Consider the following 24,381-nt stretch of genomic DNA (forward strand, 5'->3'; position numbering starts at 1 on the left):
AGCCCTGGTGGCATTTCCATGGAAACTAGAAGGTGACGGACTGGTCAAATTACCCAGGGGGGCAATTCTTATGCCATCCAACACCTGATTTATTTATACAAATGACTCACATGGCTTACAGGATCATAGAAATACTAATACATAAACTTTATAGCAAAAAAATATACATATAATAATTCATCCTTCTATGATTTATATAAATGTTGCCTATTTTCCTATGTGTGCGCACATGTATGTTTATGTGTATGTGGGGATATATATGTATGTATATATTATATATGGCTGAGGAAATGGTGCCCGATGGGATAAGGGCCTCGATGCTTTAGAACCAGTGAGGGTCAAGGCCGGCCCAAGAAGTTTTGATGCCTGAGGCAAAGGACCAGATGCCCCTCCCCTATTCCAGGTACAGAAGCCAACCAGATTGGCAGCTGAATCTTGCTTCAACGCTGACTGCCTCTGCTGCATTGAGTGCAGCAAGGTAGCTTTGAGGGCACAGTGGAACACATGCAGCTCTCCCCTCCAACACCTTGCCACCTTTACCCATCCTCCCGGAAACTGCCACCTGAGGCAGTTGCCTCAGTCTGCCTAATGGTAGGGCGAGCCCTAGTGGTGCTAGGCCACAGAAGTGAGTGATGGCCTGTTGGACATCATGTGGTAGGATTATACTAGGGTTGCTGGACTGAGGATTTGGTTTGGGGCTTCAACACGTGGGGCATTCAGATTGTGCTGGTGCGTGGCAGATGCTGCTGCCATTTCCTTTATCCCGAGATGCCAAGCGCATGGCCATTGAATTCTTTACATCTGTTCTCTCTGCACATATGGTCAAAGCACTCATACATACAGGCAGAAACTGCTCATAACTGCACACATATTTCTATGACCACACACGTACTTACATACACACTTGTATATCCATATACACATATAAATATATAGGCACACACATTTCTGCACTCTTTGCGAGAGCGCTTTGCAAAATCTGCCAACAAACACTGCAGTCCTTCATTGGCTGTGAGCTTCGAAAGGTATCAAAGATACAAGTGTCAAAGTCCTCGGCGATAAAAGCTAATGTCACCGTTGTGGGCAGAGAATGGGCTTGATGCATCGTCCTTTGTGATGGACTAAGTTTGCCGGGCAGTGGCATCCGGCAACACATGGTTTATTGCAGGGACCAATCTCATTCCAGTTGTCACAGGTTTTCACACATCCAGGACCGCAGGTATCATAAACTGCACCGTGTTTACATTGTGTTGCTGGAAGACAGTTCAAAGAAAATTGAGTGGCACTGTTTGAATACGTTACACATAGGTTTTACAATATCCAATCAGTTGGAACCAGAGTTAATTATACTTAGAACAGACCCATTGAAATAAATTAGTCATAAATAATTTGAATCCCACTGATTTCAACAGGTCTACTCTAAATATGACTAACTTTGGAGCCAGTCCATATTGGTAATCTTTTGGCATTTCAACGCCACATTTCTTATCACAAATTATCAGTGGAACATTAAAGGAAAGGAAGGAATGCTTAAAAAAAAGCCTCAGTCACACTCCAGGGAACTTACTTGGCCACAGAGATATGAACTATAGCTTTGAACAGAGCAGAGATAATCACATTTGAATTTTGAGTCAGCAGGAAAATGAGTTATTTACTACAACATGTGACAAATGATATTAATGTATCTTCTGCTAACTCCCAACTTTCTCTGGCATATTGCTCAGTGAATTTAAGGGCCAATTTTCACAAGATAACATCTCTATGCTACCGATTGATCAAAGCATGAATGGAATTCAGAGAGCGAATGTAGAGAAATTATTCTCTTTGAAAAAATGGGTTGGATCCAGACCTTGTCTCCACCAGTTGGAGTACCGCAAGCAATTTCCATTCAGAATGCTTCTGCCAGCAAAGGGGGGGGGGTCACCAACTTCCCCTCCAGACTGCAACCTCCAGCACTACATCTTGAGCAGATTTTCAGGAGGCACAGGGGGCTGCAGGAGGTGAGTGGCATTGATGAAAATCACCTCCTGCACATTCAGCCAAGTGCCACACTGGATCCAAAAGCTTTCTGTGGACAGAAGCCATGCTCCTGTTCGCAGGAAGCACATCTGCATCTGACACATTAGAAGTCAGCCAATGAAACTGACCACCTGTAGGAGCAGGACTGACAGAAGGAAATGTGGATTCATGCAATGAACAATCAACATAATAGTTACAGTTGGCTTCTACTTTGACAACAGACCAAATTAGAGTTGGGGGAGCTTTTCAGTAACCTCCCCTTCCCTCAAATGTGTTTGATAAGATCTCATCTCACTGGAATGATAAAGTTTACCGACGTCGAAGAGCACATCACTCAAAATGCTTATTGCATTCTTTAAAAACACACACACGCTACATCAATATTTAATCATGCCTGTAGATTTTGTTTCTCTTTAAAAGGCTGAGACATGAAGAATACACTGAGTCAATGGCCCTTTTCTATTGAGGTGCTTGCGATTTTTAAAACTTGGAAATAAACTTGACCTACATGTGCTATTCTGTGTTACTAAGGCCTCATCTATACCAAACAGGATACTGCACTATGAAAGCGGTATGAAAGTGGTATATAAAAGGCAGGAGCCACACCATGCAGGGTATAGTGGTATGAAAGCGGTATATGGTATGTGTCCATGGGCCCCAACAGTTGTCAGTGCACTTCAATACCGCTATAAAGCAGTAGTGCGGCTCCTGCCTTTTATATACTGCTTTCATAATGCAATATTCCGCTTGGTGTAGATGAGGTCATAGTCATGACACAGTCAGGAAACCATCTAATGTAGTTCCTGGCACTGAGGAAGAAGCAATCAACAGACCAGAGATAAAAGCAGTCAGAGAGATGTTTTGGAAACAAAATATCACATAAATGACATCAAGCCAAAGATACCAGTGTACAAAAACAGATACAATAAGGTAGCCCTCCGAATAAACCCAACCCCCTCGCCCCGGAATCGTATCCAGCTGTTCTTTACAAGCCCAAGAAAGGGATGCTACAGTTTCTCTCCATTTAGCCAACCGATTCCAAGGACTGTGATTCAAAAACCCTGCCTTTAATTTTACAAAAGCCCACTTGCTCTGTCTGCTGTACAGTGGGGCTTCTCACTCACCACACTCCAAGAGCATTCATCCGGCTGTCTCGGGCTTTAGATTTGGCTACTGAGCACCATGGCAAACAGGGCAAGGGGCCCTCTGATGAGTATGAGAATCAGAAGCCCTCCTGAGTTCCACTTGTGGCCCTTTGTAGTAAAGTCATGGTTAGGAAATGTTCCTAAAGTCTCATCTAAACTAGCCCCCTCTCTCCCTCCTGTCAGTTGACAACAGCCGTTGACCACCTTGCTTTGTCAGTAGTATTTTTTTTTTTAACAATTAGTGTTTTAATCTTTTCTCAAGGCTAAATAAACTGTTTTCCTTTATAGGCAAATCTTCCTTTTAATGTCACAGCATTCTAAACGATTCATTGCTCTCTGGTTTTCCTTTTAAATATTTTCCAAACCCTTAAAATGTAGCCACGGGGATTAGACAAAATACTTCAACTGTGGGCTAACTAACACTGAGTTTGAGCAGCTGAATTCTTATGATGCGAGGTGTCTGGATAATGTTGCTTTAAAGGACTCCGCTGTGGCACAGTTTGGATGTAACACTAATTTAGCATTACGGTTTAGCAAAGGGATGAGGAACTTTTTCCAGCCTGAGAACCACATTCTTTTTGCAGAATAGGTGGGGCCAAAGCAAAAACAACAACAACACCCTCTCTCATATACACACCCACCCACCCAGCATAGCAGGGAACCTGATCACCCGACTCAAGTGATCTATCTGCATATAATAATTTTAACATTGTTCTTTCCCTTCAAAACAGCTAATGCGTAAAAATCCCCCATTACTAGCCTCAGATCTGGAATCAAATGACACCTTCTTTCCCTCCCAATGTGACACTGTGGAAATTGATCCCAATAAATCTTGGGAATCACTAGTTCACTACAGAAAATAATTGTCCTTGTTTAGTTATTTTCACTGCAACCTAGTGTCCTGCCGGTGTGTTGGACTGCAGCTCTCCATCACCCAGCCTCCATCCAGGGGGCACCTGCTTGGGGAACAATGGACCTTGCTATTCCTATTTCATAGAATCATAGATTTGTGGAGTCGGAAGGGACCACAAGGATGAGCTAGTCCAACCCTCTGCAACGCGCAGGAAAACCAATTAAACCATCCATGAGAGGTGACTGTCCAGCCAGCCTCTTATTAAAAAGCTCCTGAGATGGAGAACCCAACTTCTGTAAGTAGACTATTCCACTGTTGTGCTGACCTTGCCATAAAGAAGGTTTTCCTTATATTTATCATCCAGTTTAAATTACATCCATGCTTGATTGGTTCCTGCACTCATTTGATTTGCTTCTGTTTCATTTGTGCTCCTCATAGCCAAATAGCATGCCTATAGCTATCTCTTGCACGTGTGTCTTGGTGTTGACTCCACTTTGTAAAATAAATATGTATTCCCCCTGTCTCTCTCTCCGTCTCCGTCTCCCTCTCTCTGTGTGTGTGTCCCTGCACTTAGATACTCATGTTACATTTCTCACCCATGAAAATTTATAGCACAATTGGTCATTAAGATGCCACATGACATTTTGTTGTTTTTGCTGACACTGATTCACATAACTGTCCCTCTAAAGATGTAACAAGTTCAGCTTCTATATTTCCTTTAAATACCACCAATCTTTCCTTTTATGCATATTTATGTTCGTGGTTTTCTATGTTAGCTTGGCTGTAAGGATTTACATGGGGGAAATATTGACACCTGCTGAAATCCACTCTCTTACACAAGTATTAAATGTGCAGGGCTCCTGTCTTCATTTGCATCTGGCCATCTTTGGGACTGGATGTATTTGTGCAGTCTTACTGTACTTGATTCCATTACCCCAGCCCAAATTACAAGTGGGCACTTTATTGCTCCTGTAATCTATTTAATTCACCTTCCAGTTCTTTGCTGTTAAAGACAAAGGTCAAGAAACTGGGGTGGGGGAGAGAGAGAGGGAGAGAGAAAGAGATGAAGTCCATTAATGAGATCTGGGGCTACAATCATACTCGGAACCACTTTGCTTGTATTGTTTTTCTCCATTATAAAAGATGATCACAACTTTCAGGGCAAATGAACAACTATTTTTAGCTCTATCATTCACCCCATCTGCTAATGTACCCTCCACCAAAGAGGATGCTAACGGGAATCAGTAGACCTTGTGTCACATATAATTACCAATATGTACTTCAATATCTTCTGGAGCAGCAAAAAAAATCTACTTTTTCTTATCTTTCCCAATAACCACCCATTCCTTTTCTACGACCGCCTAGGTCACAACCCCATTAGAAAGTGACATGCAGTAATAAAGGCATCTACAAGAGAAACAATCATGTCCAGTGGTGTATCCTCCATTATGGAGACAAAAAAGGCAACTGTTTGCTGTAAAAGCCCCCACTTAGAATTAAGTACAGCATACCTGGATTCAAGCACTGCTGAAATTTAGCAAAGGCTGCACAATCCGGGGCACAAATCGGAGGTGAAATTCAAGGTGAACTAGGGTGGCTGGATGCAAAAGAGGGCGGGGCTCCTTTACCCCTAATAGTAGAGGGAGTTTCAGCCAGTGTAGTTTGCATAGCAAACTGAAGTTTGGTCTACTGCCCAACTATTAAAGGTACAGGGGCCGTATCCTCTTTCGCATCTGGCTACCCTACCGTGGACACAAATGAACCCTTGCAAAGCTATGGAGGGCAATTTCTCTTTATCCCACAAATCAGCAGTCAGTCAGATAAGGAATCCCAGCATAAGGTTTAATGGTGGCATGGGAGTAGCATCAGCAAACAGTGAGCTTTAGAATTTTTTTTTAATTGGAGCTGTGTTCTTATAATGCGGCTAAGGAAGGGCATGACAGGTCTTGAACTGGTACCAGAGTTTAGGCTCGCATGAAAGCCTTACAATTGGAATTAAAGGAAAACTCTGCTCCTTAAATTTACATTTATAAAGGCAGGCTGCAGTTGTTCAGTGGTGAGGGAAAGGTGTTCCAGCTGTACTGTTCTGTTAAGCATGGACAAAATGTCTCAGGTTCACTTTCTCCCACATTTGAACTGTTTTAATCTCAAGATCTTTTACTACTGTTTATGAAGAAATGTGCAAATAAGCTAAAACAAAATTCTGCATCAGTCAAATTTGAATTCAATAGGTTCAACTCTGCCCAACAGGGAGAGGACCATTCTCTACCTGGAAGTAAATCCCACTAAATATAGTGGTACTTACTTCTGAGTGGACATGTATACAGTTGTACTGTTAATAAAGTTTCTTTGCACTTCACACTGCAACAGTTTGTTGCAAGTCCCAGTTGACACCATCCTATTGTCTGTAAAATTTAACTCCGAAACCTTTTGCTTTGATTGCTGATTAAGTTAGAACTATAATGGTCACCACCACATGGACTTTTCATAATTGCATAGAAGACAGAGTTTAGGCAGGCACTGATTGTTGCTCAAGGGTGAGAAAAGCTGCCCCTGCTGAATGCTATTTTGACACAGCTATGAAAACTATAGATGCCCTCTCCTTACTTCCAGAGGGTAACTGTGTCAAATCTATTGCAGAAAAATCAACCAGGAGTCTTATGCAATAATGTCACATGCAACATCAGGGGTTCATTCATCTGTTCAGCTTCCAAGATGATATATCCCATCTTCTGCCAGCAACACCCTTCTGCATTCTACATAGGACAAACAGGCCAGTCTCTATGCAAATGGACACAAAGCTGACCACAGAAATGGCCATATTTAAAAACTTCAGCCTCTCAGGACACTCCATCACTGATCTTAAAGTGGCCATTGTGGAGCAAAGACACTTCACTGGGAGGTTAGAACGAGAGACTGCTGAGTTAGAATTCATCAACAAGTTTAATTCTATCACCAGAGGCTTGAATTGGGATGAAGGATTTTTATCACACCATGTGTGTTAATTCACTTACCTAGTACTAGGGTGTTTGTCTTATCAGCAACAACTGCCCTGTAAATTACCGCTGTTAATAATGTGATTCTCACTTCTTCCATCTAATTTCCTTCTGACCTCACTATTTATAATTCTTCCTGCCCCCAACCTCATATGCACTGTATAAAGACCTGAAACTCTCCACAACATTCAGTGCATCTGATAAAGGGGGCTATAGTCCATGAAAGTTTATGCCAGAATAAATGTGGTAGTCTTTAAGATGCCACACGACTCTTTTATTGTCTGTCCTCATTTGTAGGTGGTCATCTTAGATGTCCACACAGTGGGAAGCTACAGCCAATACCAGTTCCCTGGCCCTGCTGTATAAAATTAGCAAGCATGTATTTCTTGAATGAATACATTACATTTCATGTGTGTATGTAATCCCTACCCTCCACATACATGCATATGCACACACCCACACCATAGTTAGGTAGCCCCCAAGTAGCGGCATTAAACAACGTTAATATTAGGTTTCACTTCAACCTGAACTCTATCTAGCTTCTCATCATGGGACTAAACCCATTTTGGGCGAGTGGGAAAAGTTTTGCACCAGTTGAACTCTTGGCCAGTATCCCAGGTTCTAATGGCTGCTTTGTAGACTTATGTAGCAAGGTGGCAGAAATACATGAAGTTGTTTCTGGAACGGACATAAGACCTACTGAATAAAAACAGCTTTTTGGTATGCTGGTCATACAGCATACTATAGCCTTCCTCAACCTGGGGCGCTCCAGATGTGTTGGACTGCATCTCCCAGAATGCCCCAGCCAGCAGAGCTGGCTGGGGCATTCTGGGAGTTGTAGTTCAACACATCTGGAGCACTGCAGGTTGAGGAAGGCTGGCATACTAGGTGGGTGTCATACAGTTTGGGGACATCCCTTCCTGTGCTGTAGTCATGGCCACTCTGCATGCTGTGAGGCACCTAGAGAGGCAAGGGAGCAACATCGCCAACATCACCCTTTCACCCCACCAGAGGCCTCTTCGTACATGCCAAACATGGCTGAGTTAGGGGTGGAAGAAAGAATCTATCCATTTCAGCTTCTCTCCATTTCTCATTTTTCCAAACTGAAGTTCAGTTCGAATGAAAGTTGTATGCATTTTGCATGCATTTCTCCTAATAAAAATCACAATATTCCCATTTTTGCCACCGATTTTCCTAACGCAATGTACATTTGGCATTCTTTTCACAAACATACCCATTTGTGCATGCATTTCCCATAATACAGACATTTCTGCACACATCATTTGATTGGAGAACTCCAATGCAAAAAATTGGAGAAGTGCGAATTTCAGAGGATAGCTGAGTTTCAGTTCACATCATGGTTTAAAAGTGCAGAATCGGGTAAATTCAGATTAAAATGCAGAACAAATTTCTCTCTTACCCCTCCCCCCCCAAATCCTATAGCCTAATCCACTTTTGGCAGAGTGGAATAACTCCACTCCACCGACACCTTTTCAGAGTGGAACCCAGCCATTCCTCTCATCCCCACTTAATTGCAAGCACATGGGCTTAAATGGTTAGGAGATGGCACGGCTTGTCAGTTTAATGAATAAAATAGATGCAAATCAGCTGCATATTCCCACCACAGCCTCGCTTGCCTTTTCCCCTTCCTATGAAGGCAGATCTGTTACAGCTGTGCTTCCACGTGAGCTGAAAGCAGTGCCGGAAATGTTAGTAATCAGCCGGGATATTTCAGAACGAGAGCTCTGTGATCTTTCCACTAACTGCCCCTCTGTTCAATAGGCTTAGACAAGTGAAATAGGTATCTGATGCAGAGTTTTACAATGGGCTTGTTAGTACAAAACTGCTGGAATTCTGCTTGTCAGATGTGCTTCCTGTGTTCTCTCCACCAATGGAAACCGTCTGGTCACTGCATCTCAGCACCTGGTAACCATTTCTTGATCCTCACTTTTCCTTTCTTTTTTTCTTGTTGGCATTACAGCACTGCAATAATGTAAACAGCTGAATTATGCATTCAGGGCAGAACTACATGACATGCACATGCCCCAAGGGCTGTTTATGTTAAGGAAAACAGCTCTGGGGTGGGGCATTTAATCCTTCCCCTGCTTCACTGTTTCTCCACTCAAAATCAACACCCCCTAAGCCACAAGACCACAACTTGGGGAGGAAGCTGGGAGGAGGGGGAGAAGGATGATTTGAAGTGGAAATTGGGGAGGGAGAGAGAAGCAGTCTTCAGGATTCGTTACCAGTGCATGTTGTAAAATGTGTCCCTCCATCACACACCGTTGCCGTGAAGCAAGGGCTGTGTCCCACTTACCAGCACAATTTTGCTCAGGTTTCCAATGGACTTTCAGGCCTTCCCTCTGACAGGCTCTGGCATAGGCAAGGAACGATTCACAGTAGCAGTTCTTATGAACCGGGCACTCGCACATGTCTGTCACGCAGGACCTGCAGAGAACACCCCAGTCAGTGGGGAGGGGAGTGAAGGGAATTGGGCACATTAGACTCTTTGGTTTTCCAAATGTTTGCAAAGGCTTGGATCTGCTCCTCCACGAGTGGACCGAGTTCACAGAACGTAGCAGGGCTTTCACAGCTACCCCTTCCCTTTGGAGGCCCCTGGAGCCCTGGCAAATCCAAAGAGTTGGAGGACCCATGGGAATGACAAGTTGTAGGGGGCTGCAGATGGAGGTGAGTTGGTGGAAGTCTCCTTCTAATGTGAACTGAGGAGCAACCCAAGAACAAACCATTGCATTTCACGTTCTTCCGTGATAAAAACGAATGCTGCTCCGTAACTAGTTCCCCCCACCCTGCCACATCTGATAGAACTAATCTCTTGTTGTGATATTCCCTCCCACCCCACCATCAGCAGCCAATGATATGGAGCAGAGACTGGGAACTACGGAACATCATGACATCGCAACCAACATTCTACTAGACATTGAAGAGGGACAGAGGAAGTGTGCATTGATTGTAATGTTTAGTTTGCCAGTAAGGCAAGGCTGCTGAACCTCAGGCCCAAGGTCCAACCTGGCCCTCCAGGGTTCTCCAGATGGTTCCGCCCCTTTTCCCTGGCCCCGCCCCTTTCTTGGCTTTTGAGCAGTGTTTCCCCATTCTACAAGGTTGCAATGTCTCTCCCAAGGCTTAGTTACTAGCAATACGAGCTTTAAACTAATATGCTAATACTTTTGGTATTTTGCCTCTGCTCCTTTTGCCTTTGGCCCTGCCCACCACTGGAATGCGGCCCCCAAGAGCTTCTCTGAAATGGAATCCGGCCCTCAAGCTGAGAGAGGTTCAACACCCCCACTGTAAGGCTTCCGGGAAGGTTTTAACAGCCTGATATGAAATCTGAAATATAATCACGTTTATAACCAACAGCATCCCCATCCCCTTAATCCACTGAAAGCCATTCCCGAAGAGAATAGTTTTAGGGCCAACCTCCATGTAATGCAGTTTGATATATTGGTAAGTTGACACATTTTCAGCAAAGTGTTTGCTGGAATGGTTCAACAGTCACACAGACTGCTGACAAGCTTGTGTTGAGCTAAATAGGGAGATGGAACCAGCAAAACTCAGGCTCAGTGATGTTCTCCGAATTCCAGCTAAAAGCTTGTTCTTCCTCAAATCCATATCAGATTATGAGCTTTGTGGGTTTCCTTCTTTTCGCATGAAAACCCATGCATATTTTGATTGTATTTCCCCCAATGTATGGAATCAATTCTGAACAACTTTGAAATGTGCACATTCTTCTGCTGCTGATTAAAGTACATTTGTGCGCATCTTTCAAGAGTACACATGGTGTCGAACACATTTGTTTTGGCCCGCAAATGACACTGCTGGCTTGGAAATGTACAGACGTCGGCCGCAGGTTGCGTCTGAGTCCGTGTTTGATCTGGAAGGTAGGAACTGGGTAAATCTTGATCAAGAACAAACTGAATAAAATTCCTCATACATCTCCAAAATTGAAGAACTTGAATTTCATTAGAAAAGAAAGTTCTCTGGCCAGGGACTATAGCCCCTTCTACATTCTGTAAATTATGTGGCACTACACTGGTATAAAGTAGCTGTTAAGAAGCAGTCAGCTATATCTTTATACTACAACATTCAATATCAGCTAAAGCTGAAATATCTGTTCCATCAAACTGGTAGAAAATTAGATAAAAGGGAGATTCAACGATATAAACATATGAAAAAAGATGGAATCTTAATATTAATGCTAACACTTTATTTATTTTTTGTATTGCTTTGAGAAAACTTTATAAAGCAATAAGGGTTAGAAGCCTTGATTTTAGACAGCAAAACACTACAGACATTGGCTCCCTCTAGTGTTCAATATGCAAAATGTCAGACAATGTCATTTTTGCAACAAACAGGTTTATTGAAGGGTTGTTTTGAAGGTGACAAATTTTCTAGGAGGATAGCATTTTAGCACAGGGAAAGCATGACAACTGTGTGCAAATTTCACGTGTTACTGCCACACCTGTATCTATTTTGGTGGGTGTACAGAAGATGAGAAGCCATGGCTTTCCAAAGCATGTAGACACAGAGCAAACTAGGGTGTCATCACATGTTACTCTCCCAGTTACATTTGCATACTTTTTTGTACATAGAAATTATGTTTGTGTAGTAAATCAATCACAGCTTTTAGTAGCAAAAATGTATTCACAGGGGCAAATCAGGTTATTTGTCCCTATAAAGTTATTAAAATTATTTTAAGAAACTTTCTATCATAAGATTCAAATCCATGACAAATTTAGCTGGATATTTCCTCATATGTAGGCTTCATGCTCATACAGGATCACATTACTACCTATTACCACATGCATAAAAAGAGTAAAAAGAACTTTAGTCCATAGACTGAAAAATAGATATAATTTGAAGGCTCACAGAAGGTAGAAACATGGAAATTCTTCCAGGATAAACACATTTTCTTTGTTTAAAAAAAGACGTAGTTTAAGGATGCTTTAAAAAAAGAACCTTAACTTTTGATTCTGTGATGCCTTTGTAACATTAAGAGTTGATCTTAGAGCAAATACAGGTAAGGCGTGTTGTTTGATACGAGACTGGGGCCTTAGTTAGATGAGGGGTTATCCCAGGCTGATACCCGGGATCGCCCCTGTGCGTCCAGATCCACACAGGGGATCCCGGGCTCAGGCAGGGATCAACCTCCCTTGCCCCGGGATAATGGGCACCACTTTTGGCCCGGTATTTCCTGCGGTCTCGGGCTGAGCTTGAGACCACGAGCGTGTCGCCCATGTAAGTGGTTTCCCCCGGCTCCATGCGCGATTACTCACAAGGAGCCGGGAGCCACTCACAGGGCGCAGTGCTCCCTAGGAGCGCTGCACCCATTGGGGGCAGGGTGGGGGGAGCGGGGAAATGAATTTAAGTTTTTTTTTTTAAAAAAAAAACCTTATCTGTGAGCATGAGCATTCCTGCGCATTGTCTCTTTAAGAAAAAAATTGCTGGACGCGAGGGCTCTCTCCTTGAGTCGCCTCACTTGACATCTGTACTAGGGCGACAGCCCGCGATACTTGCATCGCGGGCTCTCCCCTCTTCCGTCGCGGACTTTCCGGCAGGTCTAGCAAACGCCTGGAACTGGGCAGGCAGAGGGGAATATGGGATTCCCAAACCTGTGTTTACCTCCAAACTTCAAAGCATGGGCATTTGCAAGGTGGAAGCAGTGGGCCGAGGGAGGGGGGTTGCTTCACCCTGCCCTCTTCTGTTTTCCTAAGCATCCCCCCCCCTCTTCCCTCTGGCTTCTTTCCCCTATTTGATGAGATGCAGAGCCAGGCTGGATCTCACTAGATGTTGCCCTGGTCGCTCACGCCCACATGTTGATGCCAGAGTGTCCCATTTGTGAAGAAGCAGTGATAATTGGATGCATATATAATCACAGCCTGTTGCAGGGAGAAATTCACAAAAAGCAACAGCATCTGTCGCCTGTGGGACACGCCCCTGCGTGAAGCAGCTCCGCATTGCTCCCACATCTTCAAAGCAAACCAAATGAGTGCACTTATTGAGCAACAGGCCTTTTTCACATTAAACTATGGAAAGTGTCCAAGTCCTACAAGAGGGTTAAAAAAAAAATAGAGCCCTTTGCTTTTTGTCCTTTTTTCTTTCATTCATTCATTTTTTTTTCTTTTAATGAAGGCTACTTTTGCTGTTGCCCTTGCATGTTGCTCTGTGGTATTGAAACTGCAGATGTTTGGTGTCTTTCATCAGACATCTGCAGTTCCTTTTACTTCACAGTAAACAAGCACTCCACATCCATCACTGTAAGTGGGAATGCCTTTTTGCATTTAGTATTCCGGGCCTTTCATTTCGCAAAGCTAGTATGATGTAGTGCACACTAAAATGCACACATTCTTCCCTGCCATGACATTACGCAGAAGAGAGGCAACAGAAACTCAAGTTAAAAGATAGGGACATTCTAGATTTACATAGATGTCACAGAGGTGTAAAATTTAAGTAGCCTGGTGCGTCTACAGCAGCCCCCTTCCAATCATGTAGATTACATCCCCAATTAAAGGTAGTATCACAGGAACGTATACAAATTGGGAGGTCTGGAGGGGGCGGGGTCATTGTAAAAGAGTTGCCAGCTGAAATTTTTTAAGTCTTAATTACCATGTGTAGCATCCTGTACAATGAGTGCCTTTGGAGGAAAGTCTAGTCACCAGAGAGTTGCAATCCACGTTCTAGTATTCACGTCACCTAAGTTAATACTGAAGATATCCAAAATCTACTTGGCCGGATCTACACTACTGCTTTAAAGTGCTTTATAACAGTTATAAAATGCTTTAACTGCCTTAAAGCGCTATAAAACTGTTATAAAGCGCTTTAAAGCAGTAGTGTAGATCCGGCCCTTGGCAGCCCAACTGGGCACTGCTGAAATCCTATTTCAAGGGGATTTGTTTAATATTGTGACTGAAAGGCCTGGAGTTTTGTTTTTGCTTCATGCAAAGGGGAACTCTTTCTTCTCCTGGAGATGTCAAATAATGCTGAAATGCTTCACAAAAAGCAAGTATGTGAATTCCCCATTGCGATCACGAGAGAGAGAGAGAGAGGCCTTAGAAAGACCTAAGGTTTATCCCGGGATCATCCCGGGATCGTCCCTGCCTTCTCCCAGGATCCCCTGTGTGTCATTTAGATGCACAGGGATGATCCCGGGACGATCCCGGGACAAACCTTAGGTCTAGCTAAGAGAGAGAGAGAGAGAGAGAGAGAGAGAGAGAGAGAGAGAGAGAGAGAGAGATCCCTTTCTCTCTTATGAAATAGAACAGCCTTTCCCTTTCTGCTGGTATCATAACAGGTGAGTGTGCACTGGCAGGTCTGAGGCCATCAGCGCATGTACAACAAGCTTATGAGAGCTGCTTCTCTGTGCCTTGCAATGCAGTAAACCACCTGAGGCTGCAGAGTACGGGAAGAAAGCAAAGTATTGCTCTCAAAGCAGGGCTCTTCATACAGTGCATGAGTCCCTCCTGTCCTAATATAACTACTTCCTGGTCAGGCCTCATCCACATCAGCCATATTCTGGTCTTGCTAGTATAGGCCTGGTTCAGACAACACACTAAACCATGCTGCTTTACCACAAAATGGTTAAGGGAATGCAATGCATTCCCTTAACCATTTTGCTGTTAAGCAGCATGGTTTAGTGTGTTGTCTGAACCAGGCCAAAGTCTTCTTCCTTGGTCTTACTCCATGTATTTTCTCATAATAGTTTGCCTCTCTCTTCTAGTTTACCCGGTGGTGGTGATGGTAGCTGCATTCTCAGAACTGGGTCTGGAAGCTGCCACCATGGTAACTTCCCAGAATGCACCTGATATAACATCACTCCAGGACATTATGAGAAATTTAAATGGTTGCTGCCAGACCCACCGCTAAGAGTTTGCAGAAGTACAATGGCCACGAGGGGGGAAACAGAAAAGTTGCAGAAGGAGGAGTTGAATGGGGTACGAAGGAATGGCTGCCCGGCTGGAACCCTGAAGAGAAGCACGCCATACTGCAAAATATTGCCGCAGGTCCCACTCCCCGCCCCCCCCCCCCCAATAGTCAAACACCAGAATCAACTTCAATGCACTTTGGATTTTTTCATGTTAATAAAAATACAACAGGAATTCTGAACGTTGCTATTTTAGAATGAAAACCTTCCAACAAAGAGGTAAGCAAATACGCTATTTTGCAAGCTCCTTTCAATAAATGTCGGTCAGCGTAATCCGTTAACATTTTATGCAGAGCTATGTTGTGTCATTAAAAACTTTCAGGGTAGCCTGTTAAAAAAATATAGAGCCTTAACAAAAAAATAAACAAAGCACCAGTACAACTGTTATGCGTATTTTTAAATCTTTATGTGAAAAAGAACTTCAAGCCAAATTTGCATTTTACAGCCTTAACCACACCACAATAATAAGATGTAATGAATAATGAAATCTCCTGGAATGTTCTCTAAAACCACACAAAATAAAAACGGTCAGGACTATACAATCTTAATACCCACCTCAAAGGGCTTTATCCGTAATCCTCCTTAAATCTGGAGCCATAGTTTAGAAGGCAATAAATAGCCCACTCATTTCCTCACAATATTCCTCATAATATTCTCCCGATGAAGCATAAAGTGGGCTTCCCCTTTCCCTTGTGCTAGGAAGCCACACGGAAAGTGAATCACATTTTTTTTTGTTTTCAGTTCAGCTTCTGAACCAAAGCCAAGCCAGTGTCAGACACCTTAGGAGCCAGTTCCCCTATTCCTAAGAATAAAACAAATGCTGTGCAAAAAGTCTGCAACGCACTGGGAAGTTCTCCGTAGAAATCAACAAGCTAGTGGCCTGCTGCACAGCTCCTAGTCATTTCAATTAGAAGCTCATGTGCTGGGGCCCACCTGAAAACAGGTTGAGCCTTGTCCAGCAGCCCACTTGAACATCCAATCCCCATTGATTGAATTGCCTGATGAACCAGTCCTTCTCCAGCCAGTCTCCATGGGTCAAAAAAACCCACCCACCCACCTACCTACCTACTTATCTGGTGGCAGCTCTTTCAATGAAATTGTGTCATCTGACCTCTTCCCTCCTTCCTTCCCGCACAGAGGCTTCCAAACGCAAAGGCATGCTAGTGTCCTCTGATTCCACCTGGGTAATTACAGAGCCCATTATTATTCCACCGCTCTTGGTGTCAACAGCGCTGACTGCATCTGCTAGCATTGCCTCACTGCCAACCTGGTCTGCTGGTGGTGAGGACTTTAGCCCCAAATGCCCTAACTGTACATTTACAACTGTACAAAAGAACTGCAGAGCAGGTCTTTTACCCCAGGTGCTGGGTCTCAAACCAGCACCTCTTCTATGACGAACTATGAAATGCCCAACAACCGAGCTCCGCCATGGCCTACAAGGCTGTTCACTTCACCTGCCTTTCTAGAGATTACGCTGTACTCTCTACAGAGCATTCTTACAACATTCCACATCAGCCAGGTGGGAGTAGATAACTTTCCGTCACTGCCTGCTAAAGCAAAAACAAAAAGCAGTGACTGGTTGGGTTTTGGTTCTTGGCCTTTGAGCCAATTGCCAGAGTTATGTATGTGAAAAACAGAAAACTGAGCTGGTCGCCAAAACTATTAGAAAAGTTGGAACACGTTGGTGTAAAAAGTCAACAGCAGCATTTTCACTTAGTGAACATCTTGGAGATGTATAATCAATACATGTATACGAAGGCATCAAGTCATCCAGCTTGCAACCAAAATACCATTTTTGCAACGTGTATGGATATGGTTCCTGTGCGGCTGCCTACACAGGCTCTTTTGAGCTGAGGGAAGCAGGGAGCCAAGGGCCGGAAGGAAAGGGAGGTGATGGAGGTGTAACAGCAATGGGAATAGCTGTGACACCTGTTTCTCTGCACAACGCCTCCATCCTGACCTGCCAGAGACCTAGGCTTCTCTCTCTCTCTCTCTCTCTCCCACACACACACACACACACAGGCATGTACTAGAAATTTTGAAATCAGAAGCAAGCCACCACAAGGCCCCAGTATCTCTGTTTAAACCCCCCCCCCCATGTGAATGGCTCCACCACTGCAGCTGCATGGGGGAAGAAGCATATGTGTCAATGTAGCCATGGAGATGACAGAACCCTGGGATGCCCCATTGCCCTTTTTTGATGAAGAGAATAATGTGATCCAAGCTTCACTCTGGCTCTGCAACAGTGGGGCTACTGCTACAAGCTTTACTCTTCCTGCCTTTAGATGAGAAAGTACTAGAGATTTCCAATGTCTTTGTAGTATCTGCTTTATTTACAAATATATCAGCAAAGCATAGTGGAAGTAAATGCACTCCTACAAGCAGATAGCACACCCACCAATCCTGTATTACTTCTCTGTAGAGAGGCATCACACCATAAGGATGCTTCAGGTTCAGTCTCTCTCTCTCTCCTTCTCTCTCAATTTAAACTGCACCCTCCCCCTTCATCTGGGGAGGTGTCACTTTCTCCAAGTTCTGATGGGTATCACTTTCCAAGGCTTGGAGACAGATCACCTTCTATAAAAAGAACATCTCCTGTAATTAGTTCCCATCCATAAAACAAACGCTGGCCCGAATATTCGCAACCATGAACTTGCAACAAAATTTTGGGAGTAGGCGTGGGCAAATGGGGGAGAGGCTGGGGGAGCATGAAATGAGGTCATAGGGCTGACAATGGGTAACACATCAAATGTCACCGCCTGAAACAGCCAAAATAACACCCCCAGGCTTTCGTCACCCAGGAATGGGGTGAAGGAAAGGGGGCAGTTAGGCTCTGACCTAGATGAAACATCATCTAGGGCCATTAGCAAGCCATGCATCTAACAAAGGATGGCCTGTCAGCATCTGTAACAGTATGAACTGGAACAAGTCACTGTGAGATGTGGGATGTGTACCCAGGTTGGCAGTTCAGGCTTGGATGAATCAAGGCATTGCCTAATCTGTGGGCTGGTCTTGAATTAACTCCTAGCTGTGTACTGTTCCATGAACTGCCATGACTGTTTTGCTTCAAGGACTTGAAGTTATAGTTCTTCTGTAAATACTGAAGCAGTATCTGCAGACAGTGGGGCTTTCGTGCAGCTTGTATTTGGGTTTCAAGTTCATACCAGGCATACTTGGAAAATAAGGCTAGAAATAAATTCTCCCAGTGTACACCAGAAGGGACTCATTAAGAATATTTGGAACAGAGTTAAGAATGCAAAGCACATGCCTACATGTCTCTCAGAAAACAGACCCATGGTTGTGTACTTTGCACATATGTTAGCCTTGCTCGTGGAAGGGGTCCCACCGATTTCAGTATAACTACTGCAAAGCAAGGCTTGGCCCTACAAAGCCATCTATAGTCTAAATGCAAGAGTTGTGTGGCACTCTAGGTCTGTGTGGTTATGCTCCCAGCAAAGAGAGCATAGGAGAGATTGTATGCCTCTGCAAGTATTGGAAACCAATGCTTGACAGGGCTGTACCAAGGGCTCAGATGATATGAAGTGGTCTTTGTCATTGGGTTAGTGAAGCCACCAAAGGACACTGGTGCCATCTTGCCGCTGGGCTGACTCACATACAGAAGGGGTTCCAGTGTAGATCCCCCCCACCCCTGGAGAGTTGCAGTATAAACTCAGAGGAACCCCCTGCCTGGTTTCCAAATCAGATTTCTATATTGATGCTCAAAGGTTCCAACATTTTACTACTTTTTTCTTATTACACACCAATCCCTCTTACTACTGTATTTTAACATCCTGATCTTACTGGGATCTGCAGCTTTACACTAGTAAATTGTTTTCAGAGGCTTCACTTGCCCCAGGCCCTCTTGAAAATCAGTGCAGGTGTTGAGCTTGATTTTGAACATTACATGTAGAATTGTGCCCTAAGCATTGCACCAACTTTCCTGACAGTATCTCAATATGCAACGCAAATACATTGTAGTATGTTTTGCACTTTTCCTTTTCCTCTCATGTTTCACTATGATCTCTCAATTTTGAAATGCGCTGTGTTGCGTGCTTTCCATGTTTCCTGTCTGCCTTGGAAACATCCTTGAAACACAGAATATTGTCCTAAATGTGCCCACCAACTTTCAATCTGACGTCTCAGTGTTCAAGGTAGATATGCCTCCCCCTGTTTTGAAGGTTCTGCTGGCATCCAAACCTGAAATAAAGTCCTCGGCCCTAAACACGTTTACCAAATATCATTCCAATATCTCAACGTTTGTCAATGTTGTCACATCACAACCAGACAAAACAAAACAAATGGAACAGCAAATAGGCTTTGACTTTGCTCAGCCAATAAAGAAGATCCATGATTTGAGCTGCAGCCTATCCTATCTGGTAATTTGTTAACTCATCCCTAACCGCAGACTCTGGAGCTGGTAAAGACTCATGTTTTTTTCTGTTTTTGTCTTTGAAGCCTCAACAATTGGGACATGGAGAAAGGAGAAACAGAAAAAAGGGGGTGGTGGATGAACAATTCCGTGTCTCTATCTGAAAAGAAACTGTTTCTGACAGTTCACAGCAGATGTTGGTTATGTCCATTAATGGATTTCATTCATTCTGCCATAGATGCCAAATTGTCGTACATTGGGGATGCTTCGGCCTACTTCCCTCACCCCTTACCATTGTCTATGCGAGCTAGGGCTGATGGAGCTGTAGGCCATAATATCTGCAAGGTCACAAGTTGCTCAGCCCATTAAGCAAAAATCCTGCACACTTACCAGGCTTTCTTCTTCCGGAGTCTTTCTGGGGTTACAATGATGTTCCTTTAGACAGCAAAAACGTGATTTGGAACTGAAATGTCATTTCTCGGCAATGCTCTATATGGTCAGCGAAACAGCGCCATCTAGTGGCTGTATTAAAGCACTACACTGGCATTACACGTTGCCAATATGCCACATTAATTTTTATTTCAGCCTATCTTCAATCCTTTTTAAAGCAGAATAAAGGAAGAAAAGTGCAGGAGATGTCTTGGAGGGGGAAAGTCTCAATGCCTATCCACATATAAAGCCCTATTAATAATGACATTATTTAACACACCAAAAGTTTTCAAAATAGTTTTCCTATAGGATATTATAAGGATGGTCATCACAAGTGCTTGAAAGCACTACGTTAATCATCAAGCAAGGCCTATTATCTGTACTGCTATTTTATATAGCTGTCTTGAGCTGCATGGAAATGCTTGCCACTACAGTTACAAAAATGATCTTGTCTGCAAAGCAACAGAGGTCTGCTAATACAGTGTTCAGTACCCTCACCCTCCACAGTAACTTGGAGCTACTTTTGCAGTATAAAATACTGTGTACACTATTTATAAAATACTGTGTACAGTAGGTAACATAATTCAATTATTCTTTCCACCTGATATTAATTTTTAGAAGGTTATTTAAGAAGCTTTTTTTTAATGTAAGCTTTGAAGGTAAATAAGGTATTTTCTGCATGCAAACATGAAGCATTTTAATGATTTGATTAAATCAGTGCATGCCCCTGTATGGACAGTCTTATTTTTGTTAACTAAGAGTAGCTTGTTTTAGTTTTATCTTAATTATAATCTCAAGTTTGTTTCAAGTCAAGCCAAACTAGGCTAAACCACAGCAAGACATTCTTAAGCCAAAATAAAACATGACCATACTGAAACAAAACCAGGATTCATGAAAAGCTTCGTGCAGGACAAGCCAATGGGTGTTTACTTGGATATAGGTTCCCTTGTGTTCAATGGGATCTACTCTCTAGTAAGTGTGTTTAAGATTGCAGCTTCAAACATTTACATAGCTTTCTGTGTAATGATTTATATTGCCCGAAGATGCACATATTTAAAAAGTCAGATGTATCCCATGCACGTAGTTCCCCATCACCAGCAACACACACACTTTTTTTTTGCCTCTACTGTGAATTGCGAGAGGAAATGAGTCATAACATTTCATTGTACTAAAACGCTATATATTAAAAAGTAAACTGTGTATTTGAAATAGCTTATGGGGACAGCCTATCCTTGTCAACTGTGGAAATTTCATCTGGGCGACACTATTTTGTTTAATTAAAATGCAAACAACAATGACGGCAGGTTCTCACTTGGTGGTGGCTTAAGGGGTCGCCCCTCAGCTCTGGTGAAATTTGGGAACCAGCACGCTCTACATAGTTTCTACAAGTGCAACCACTGCCACTGGAAATATTATGGCTGCCTGGAAAAAGCTCAAAGCCCTCGGGAATTTTTTTTTAAATGTAAATAGCTGCTGCGGAGGGTGGGTGGAGGTGGGACTGCAGTGCACAAGGGAGGGTATTTAATCCTTCCCCCTCATTGCAATCCTAATGTAAATCATACACACACACATCCCTCGCTGCTACTAGCGCAGGAAGGAAGCCCCGTGGGGTCCAAGTGGGGCTAATAGCAACTTTGGGAGGGGCAAATTTTCATCAGGACCACAGTGGGAAAATAGTTAATCTCACTTCTGTGAACTTGATTCTGCTGCCCCCCCTCCCAACACACACTCTAGTGGGTATTAAAGTCTTATTTTTATTTTTTTTAAAAAAGCTTGCTAATTGCTTTCATGAAATTAACATAATATGTAGTTTGATGCTTACATTACCCCTTTGGCCTTGGGGAACTTACTTTAAAACAAGGGTGGGCACTTTGCAGCTGTCCAGATGTTCTTGGGCTGCAGCTTCCTTCATCCCGCCCCACTGGCTAGGCTGGCTAGAGTTGCTGGAAGCTGCAGTCTAGCAACAGCTAGAAGGCCCCAAGTTGCTCACCCCTGTTTTACAAAGAAATCATGAATCTACATTACTCGTCTTGCACTGACAGCAATTCCAATGCGTCTCCCCAGTTTACCACCCATTAACCAAGGCTGGCTTTACAAAGCCTGCAGGACTAAGACTGGCTGCCAGGTTTCTTTGGCAAATATTCTAACAAAGAGACAACACATAGACATTCAAAATCACAGAGCCCAGGGTTTTACCAGCTAGTATTAAGCAAAGGTCCATAAAGAAAGGAGACATAGGCAGTTGCATTAACTCCTCCCTGAAACCAACACACACAGTTTCTTATACAATGGGCCTGTTCAGATGATACGCTAAGCCATGGTTAAGTCGCTAATCCTTTTGCAGCAAATGGTTAGTGAGCATGTTTAAACCGTGGTTATGTAGCCACCGTGGTTAGGAACGGTTCACACGACACGCTAAGCCCTAATGTTTAGCTCAAAATGTTTCACCACCATGGTTTAGCGTGTCATCTGAACAGAATTAATGTGTTTTCATTAGGTTAGATGGATGAGTCTCAAGACCCCCTGCCCTCAAAACAACCACTGTATTCCCCCTGTACTAGCCCTGTAATTATTAGATTCTCAAATAACTTACACATAAGCATGAAAGTGTTGCCCCCGACAGAGTCTGAACCAGAAGTTGTCATCAGCTCAGTGATGTGAATGAACAAATAGGCTTATACATCTCTCCACCATGCCTGGGTCCAGCTCCAGCTGAGAGCCCCCTCCCTCCTGCTACCAACTGTCTCTGCAGAGGCCACCAGTGAGGGAGGAAGCAGCAGCCAGGCATCTCTCCACCGTGCCTGGGTCCAGCTCCAGCTGAGAGCCCCCCTCCCTCCTGCTGTCAACTGCAACTGCTGAACTTTCCAACTAAGATTGTAGTGCCTGAGTTTGCTTTCCTTTCCCCCCTCCTCCTCCTCCCTCCCAATCCCCTTTCCTTTTGTGTCATGTCTTTTAGATTGTAAGCCTGTGGGCAGGGACTGTCAAGAAATACTTTTGTAAGCCGCCATGAGAGCCTTTTTTGGCTGAATGGCGGCATAAAAATAAATAAATAAATAAAATAAAATAAAATTATAAGAATAGAACTAGGGTTGAACAGGAAGCAACTGTTGCACAAGAAGGGACAAGAAGACGGCACTGCACTCGAAGACCACAGGGTTGTGCAAAATTAGAAGAAACAAAGAAGAATCTAGATGTAGCAGACTTTAATTTGTATAGTTATATCATCAAAACATGGAGTAAAATCTTATCCAATGGCCATGAGTGTGAATCATCTTTCATTTTTTAACTGTGGCATCATAAAGTCTGAGCCCACATTTGCCTGGATTGAGGGGGCTCACCTCTCACCCCATTGATCATTCTCTCTCTCTCTTTCTCTCTCTCTCTCTCACACACACACACCACTCCCATTTTCAATTTCTGGGAAAAGGCTGATTCTATACCTTACTTTTGTTTTCCTTCTATTCTGGAAAAACAAAAGGATGGCCTTTACAGGGGTGCAACCTGCCTTTGTTACGCTGCAGTTACATTTGGGGTGGCTCAAATATTGTTTTCCCCTCCCCCATTGGGTCACAGAGCCTTGTTTCAAGGCGCAAGGTGAGAGTCCCTGCTATGCGTCACCCATAACAGCAGAGAAAAATAGCTCCACTAGACCTCACAACGTTTTTTTTAAAAAAGGGGAGATCTATTTCATATACATATGTCTCTTTCATCCTATCACTCCAATTTAAAACAAACACAAGTTCTACTAGAGTTCCTGGAACTGCTCAACACAAAGGCATCCCATCCAATGAAATGCAAAATGAATGCCTGGAACAGGAACAGTAAACTCAAGTAAAGTTATCTTCAGCTTCTGATGATGATTCACTGTATATATTTCCTAGGAGGTCCTGTGATATAATAATAAACACTCCCACTAGCTGAGAAGTCTTTGCATTCTTAAGCTCTCTACAACACCCTTTCTAGTAGGATGGACTAGAAGGATTCCTCCTTTAGGGGGCTGCATAACACTGAGAAAGCCCTTTGGCTCTTGATGGAGGCGGGGGGGGGATTGGTTTAGGGACTAGCCTGTTGTTTTGGCTAACAAGATGGAGGAAGCAGAAAACTCACTTAGAGTTCATACTTCTGTTCTCGGTTTCCCCTCATGAACTGTAATGTTGACAGACTGCTTTTGATGTCATGTTCCCATTAACCGTCACCTCCAAATAATATGCCTATCAAAAATGTTATGTCAGAAGCCCAAACCCACGTCAAATTTTAAAGAAAAGTTACATATGCAGAAAATTAAGGGCTGAGTCCAGTAGAGGAATATGTGTGTGGAAAATATTACACATCCGTAACACAGAATGTAAAGTCAGTGCAGATTTTGCAGGAGAGATTCATGATCCGGAACAGACAGGAATCAAGAGTTGACAGGAGGATAACATTCCTCCGAGGAATTCCAAGAGAAGCTAAAAGACGTTCAAGTTCCAATCCTGAAGTAAACATGGACAGGGTTCTGAGAAAACCTGGACAGGGTTGCACTGTCAGAAATGCTAGTGTGATTGCTCAGGGGGCTTTCACTCAGGTCTCAGTTGACACTGAATGCTACGTAAAGTGAAATTACTTGAGAAGAATTTGAAACCACAGTGGCCCAC

General features: G+C 43.4%; 1 protein-coding gene across 1 annotated transcript in view; it reads right to left on the reverse strand.

The window, feature by feature from the left end:
• Window positions 1-293: 293 nt before the first annotated feature.
• BMPER (BMP binding endothelial regulator) overlaps window positions 294-24,381 on the reverse strand; it is a 190,351-nt gene continuing 166,263 nt past the window's right edge. The window contains exons 14-15 of the mRNA XM_063129831.1: window positions 9,331-9,461; window positions 294-1,253 (exon numbers count right to left, since the gene is read on the reverse strand). Coding sequence (XP_062985901.1) covers window positions 1,072-1,253; window positions 9,331-9,461 — 313 coding nt within the window. The 3' untranslated portion in view covers window positions 294-1,071. The remainder of the gene's footprint in view (window positions 1,254-9,330; window positions 9,462-24,381) is intronic.

Source organism: Elgaria multicarinata, chromosome 1 (genome assembly GCF_023053635.1).
Source record: "Elgaria multicarinata webbii isolate HBS135686 ecotype San Diego chromosome 1, rElgMul1.1.pri, whole genome shotgun sequence".
NCBI classification, from domain to species: domain Eukaryota; kingdom Metazoa; phylum Chordata; class Lepidosauria; order Squamata; family Anguidae; genus Elgaria; species Elgaria multicarinata.